The 5930-nt window shown below is 44.3% G+C and overlaps 1 protein-coding gene across 1 annotated transcript; it reads left to right on the top strand.

Annotated features, from left to right (window-relative positions):
• Window positions 1-662: 662 nt before the first annotated feature.
• LOC113506026 lies at window positions 663-1352 on the top strand (the record flags this gene model as incomplete). The annotated part of the gene is made up of 1 exon (XM_026888888.1): window positions 663-1352. A coding segment is annotated over one exon (690 nt), but the record flags the coding sequence as incomplete, so codon positions are not given.
• Between the last annotated feature and the right edge of the window lie 4578 nt (window positions 1353-5930).

Genomic DNA, 5930 nt, shown 5'->3' with positions numbered 1-5930 from the left:
CACTGCTAATGGAAGGCGCTTATATTTCTTGGCACGCCAATCTGTAAAAAGTTTCAACTACGCGGGCTGTTGGACTTCGTACGGAAGGGTATTTATTCGTCAGAACGAAGGTGACCAATCCAAATTAATTTCCTGTGAAGAAGATTTGTCTGCACTAAAGTTACAATGACTATTTTCCTTGCACCTTTTTATAAAGTTATATTGTATAATTTTAAAAAATAAATATAATGTTGGTAATATTCCATGCTACTATAGTGGCTGTATATACCTATATGTAATTTCTATAAAGTACATGCATGTGTCTGCCTACACACTCACAGAAACACGCTACATTCTTCGAGCATACTCGCAATTTTACACAATAAACACACACACAATCTTCACCACAACACACATCAATACAATATTATATTGTAGAAGATTCAGAACTACCCGCTGAATGTTACTATATAAGCCAGCGCGTACCGCTGCTCGGATTCACTAGTCTGTCGGCCGTCATCGCGATCGGAGCTCTCAGTGTTTTCATTTTTCATTTTTAAAGTTTTTGTTAAGATTTAAATAAAACCGTTAGGACATTGAAATTAAACTACTTTTACGGATTTTATCGCGGTTTAATTTTAGATTTTAGTTCCCGACGTTTCGAAACCTTCGGTGAATCTCACCACCACCCTAAACAGTTAGCTACCGTGGGAAAATCTTTGTTTCAGAGAGCACACGGACTCTGTGATGACAGACACCTTGCCGCTGAGCTTCAACACGTCAAGCAAGTACTGCGAGACAACAAGCTCCAAGTTCCACGGCCCCGTCACAGAAACCGAGTGAAGCCAGCCACTGTTGATCGTTTGCCTGCTGTACTACCATATGTCAGAGGAGTCACTGACAAGATTGGTTACATCCTGAAGCGAGCTTCAATTAAAACATACTTCAAGCCGCCCAAGAAGATTAGCCAGTCCTTACCATCCGTCAAGTGTCACATACCTCTACAAGATGCAGGAGTATACAAACTAGATTGTGACTGCGGCCTCTCTTACATCGGTCAAACCAAACGAAGCATAGGGACCCGCGTTAAAGAACACATAGCTGACGTCAAACACCGCCGCTCAACGAAGTCTGCAGTCGCCGAACATGCTGAAGGTTCCAGCCATTATATTAGATTTGACCAACCACAGATCCTCGCTAAAGAATCCAAATTCCTACCTAGGATGTTTCGCGAGGCTATTGAGATTAAAAAACACCCTAATTTCAATAGAGAAGATGGCTGGAAGATATCACCTACTTGGGATCCAATAATAAATAAACTCAAGGCCAAACCCAAGAGCAGCGCTGCAAGACATCAAGACACAGTGAGCTCATACTGCGTAGGTCGGACCACAAATAATTAATTAAAATATGAAGGTAGAACGAGCAACATCTTCTGTCAAGACGAACGCCATCTCAGTCTGCCCGTGACCATGATACCTGCAAAGGTTTCGAAACGTCGGGAACTAAAATCTAAAATTAAACCGCGATAAAATCCGTAAAAGTAGTTTCATTTCAATGTCTAACATTCGCGTAAACCTAAGAAACCACTATAAAACCGTTAGGACTTGTTTTTTGTCTTTTTAAAAAAATACTCGCCTTCGGAATTCCCTAGATCAGAAGTGGGATAGGATCAACGTGGTTCTATTCTGCTGGCCATTCTGGTTTTGTGTTTTCTGGTGCGAGAGAGTAAAGGGACAAAAAAAAAATGTCTGACCGCGAATGTTGCGAACGCGAGCTTCGTAGTAGCCGAGAGCATAGGCGTCGTAGTAGATATCGCGATCGCACCCTAGTGAATAGTGGTTTAAAACGTGAGATGAGTGCGATGTTAGCTAGGCTTAGAGCGTTAGATGGTCAAGTAGCTGCGCGAGACACGCCGCCGCCGGTGCAACGAAGCGAGCCTGTTTCACCGTCTCATAGGCGCCGGGAATCGAATAGACGCGTGACGTCACCCGCGACTGAGAGGTCTGTGTCACCAGCGCATTGTGCGGGAAGTTCCACGACGCCGCTGCTCCCGTCGCGGCCACCAAGTACTCCACATACGTATCAAGTGAAGTGTGCCGGATCGGAACATGTTGTCAGCGAAGAAAACGCCCCATCATCGGTAACGGATCGAATCGTGGATGCTATTCGTTCAATTCATACGGTGGTAAGACCAAGCCAACGTTATTACATTTCAAATTTCGACCCTAATTTGCATAACATTGACGATTGGTGTGAGGAGGTAGATCGCGCTAAATTGTTAAATAATTGAGGTGATTATGAATGCCTTTCACGTATTGGTAACTGCTTAAAAGGAGACGCCAAAACGTGGCTTAGCGAATGGGTGACTAGCGAGCGTAGTTGAGAGTAATTTCAAGAAAGAATTTAAGCCCTTATGTCCAAAAACGCCTAATATTGCCAATATTCTGTTTGCAGTAATGAATACCAACTCAGACAACTATGCTACATATGCTGATTACGCTCGTCGTTCACTTCTTCGCTTACGCATCGTACGGGGGCTCAGTGACGAACTAATGTCAGCAATTGTTATACGTGGAATAACTGACCCCCAGATTAAAGCGTCCACTACAAATGCTAAGCTGTAACCTAACGATCTCGTAGAGTTCTTTTCAACATATGTAAAACCTAACACATCTAAAAACAGCATTGCTCGTGGCGCATCATCTCAAAATTATGCCGGTAAAAATAAAAACATTTCGTCTAATTTACCCTCGAGAAAACGACGTTTTGACGAAGGCAGGTGTTTTGTGTGCGGTCAATTGGGACACAAACAGGCTCAGTGTAATAAACGATCTAAAGTTTATTCGGAGGAAGGTTCTTTTACGACTAATACAAACAATGCTGTGCTTAGCCTGTTTTTGTGCCAACTAAACCTGATACGTGTACATTTTGTAAAAAATCGGGTCATAAAGTCGAGAATTGCTTTGCAAGACAGAAATCCGATTCACGCAATAAAAACAATGTTAACTTTTGCCGCGAAAATCAAACTACCCGCAATAATGACGTTATTGTGGCCGTTATCCAGGGCGTAGCTATTGATGTTTTGATCGATAGTGGCTCAACAATTTCGCTTATTTCCTCAAGTCTGTTAAAACATTTTGAGTGTGCGCGTAAGCCATCGTTTCGTATACTAAAGGGACTTGGAAGTCAGGAGATTGAAAGTACTTATTACGTAACTTTGCCAATAGAATTTGACGGCATAACTCTTGAAGTTGATATGTTCGTAGTTGCTTCTGAATACATGAATACACCGGTCATAGTGGGTACAGATGTCCTAAATAGAGAGGGCGTCCGTTACATTCGTACACGAGATTCTCAACTACTTCAGAGAGAAATTACGGAATCGGACCAAGTGATGACTGTTCAGTCTGATGTATCAATCCCTGTCAACACGCCTCTTGTTGGGGATGAGCTCAAACAGTTGTTGTCAGTTATAAACGACTTTTCGCATTTTTTTATATCGGGTACCGCCACATCTACGGTCAATACAGGGAATATGGTCATCAGACTGAAGAGTGACACTCCTATTAATTATCGACCGTATCGTCTTTCCCATGCTGAGACTCTTCGCGTCCGTGAGATTATTAGGGACTTGTTAGACAAGGGGGTCATCCGGGAATCGGAATCGGATTTCGCTAGTCCGATCCTACTCGTCAAAAAGAAAGACGGATCTGACCGCATGTGTGTCGATTACCGGAAGCTTAATGACATAACTGTTAAGGATCGATTTCCGTTGCCGCCAATCGATAACCACATAGATCGTCTAGGGCGAAACAAATATTTTACGAGTTTAGATATGGCTACGGGGTCTCACCAGATCCCTGTCCAAGAGGAGTCCGTCCCTCTTACGGGATTTGTAACGCCCGAGGGGCACTATGAATATCTAAAAATGCCATATGGTCTTGCAAATGCGCCAGTTGTATATCAGCGGATCATAACGAAAACACTTCGTGAACACATAGAATCTGGTGCAATCCTGGTCTATATCGATGACGTCCTGATACTGAGCAGGACCATAGAGCAGGGACTAGTTCTTCTGCGTAGGGTACTTACTACATTGACTGACGCGGGCTTTACAATCAATTTAAAGAAATGCTTTTTTCTTTCACCCTCAATTGAGTATCTAGGTCGAAATATTAGTGACGGTCAGGTACGGCCGAGCGCAGAGAAAGTTAGGGCGTTAACGAATACAGATGAACCTAAGAATGTCCGTCAGTTTTTGGGTCTAACTGGCTATTTTCGGCGTTATATACCTGACTTTGCGCAAAGAACAGCGTGTATAGCGGCTTTAACTCGTAAGGGCGTAGAATTTAAATGGGGTCCAGAGCAGCAAGCAGCTCGCAAAGAAATTATCGAATGCTTGACCAGTGAGCCCGTACTTGCGGTGTACGATCCTTCATTGCCGATTGAGGTGCACACAGACGCAAGCTCTGTCGGATACGGGGCTGTGCTTCTGCAAGTGCACGAGGGTGGTCATAAGCGAGTGGTCGCTTACTATAGTAAGCTAACACAGGGAGCTGAAAGTAAGTACCACTCGTACGAACTTGAGACCCTTGCGGTAGATAAAGCCTTACAACATTTCAGGCACTACCTTGTGGGTGTGCGCTTCACTGTAGTCACCGACTGCAATGCGTTGAAACTTACGCAGCGCAAAAAGGATTTGCTTCCTAGGGTGGCTCGGTGGTGGGTATACCTGCAGGATTTTGATTTCAACTTGGACTACCGAAAGGGCTCACTTATGTCACACGCTGACTACCTTAGTCGGAATCCGGTCAATGTGTGCACAGTTCAAAAGCCGCTGAGTTGGGCGCGGATTGCTCAGGCTTCTGATGAGGAGACCCGAACCCTTATTCAGCGACTGACTGACGGTCAGTTAGACGCAAGTCGAAACGTCGTTAAAAACGACACCCTCTACGTTAAGTATGCACCTACTGGTGAATCTACTCGACTCCTGTGTTATATACCTAAGGGGCACAGGCTTAGCCTACTTCGCGTGTTTCATGATGAGCACGAACATCCTGGAGCAGAAAAGACATTTGATTTAATAACGAAACATTTTTAGTTCCCTGGTTTGAGAAGTTTTGTCCAAAAATATGTAGCACACTGTTTAGTCTGTATCTCACATAAAAAAGTCGCTCGAGCTCCATTACAGCCTATTCATTCTTGGGAAAAACCTTGGGAAAGTGCCCTTTGAAACGGTCCATATGGATGCCCTGGGACCACTCCCCGAGGCGGATGGCTTTCGATACGTCCTTATAGTTATTGACGCATTCTCTAAGTTCGCGTTACTTTACCCGATGTATCGGCAAGATTCCAATGAATTGAAGCGCAATGTTACTAATGTTTTTTCGCTCTTCGGAGCCCCTAAGTTAATTGTTGCCGACAGAGGTCGTATGTTCCATAGCACTCGACTGGGTTAAGGATATGGGTTGTGAAGTTCATTTAATTACACCCGAGATGCACCAATCCAACGGCCAAGCCGAAAGTTATTGCAGGACTGTGTTAAATATGATTCGTATTGAAGCAAATCATCGGCAGCAGAAATGGCCTTCTGTTATCTGGAAAATTCAACTCGTGCTGAACATCACTCGGCACAGAACGACGCAATACTCTGCCCTGAACCTGCTTGTTGGTATAGAAGCGGCGACGCCTCTCATCCGAAGTTTGGTGCGCGATGTGGCGTTGGAAGGTTCCAGTCCAAACAGGGAGGCTTTACGTGAAATGGGTCGACAGAGAGCATCGGGACGGCTCAAGCAAAATCAGCAAAGCCAGGATAATTACGTTAATCAAGGCAGAAAGGCGCCTCGTGGCTTTGAAATAAATTCCTTCGTTTTTGTCAAAAAACAGGCACAGTCCACGGGGAAGCTAGACTCTGGTATGCGCGGCCCGTACCGTGTGACAAAGATTCT

The sequence above is a fragment of the Trichoplusia ni genome, chromosome 28 (genome assembly GCF_003590095.1).
Source record: "Trichoplusia ni isolate ovarian cell line Hi5 chromosome 28, tn1, whole genome shotgun sequence".
Taxonomy (NCBI): Eukaryota; Metazoa; Arthropoda; class Insecta; order Lepidoptera; family Noctuidae; genus Trichoplusia; species Trichoplusia ni.
The sequence above is the reverse complement of the archived record's forward strand: the minus strand, read 5'-3'. Positions and strand labels throughout refer to the sequence as shown.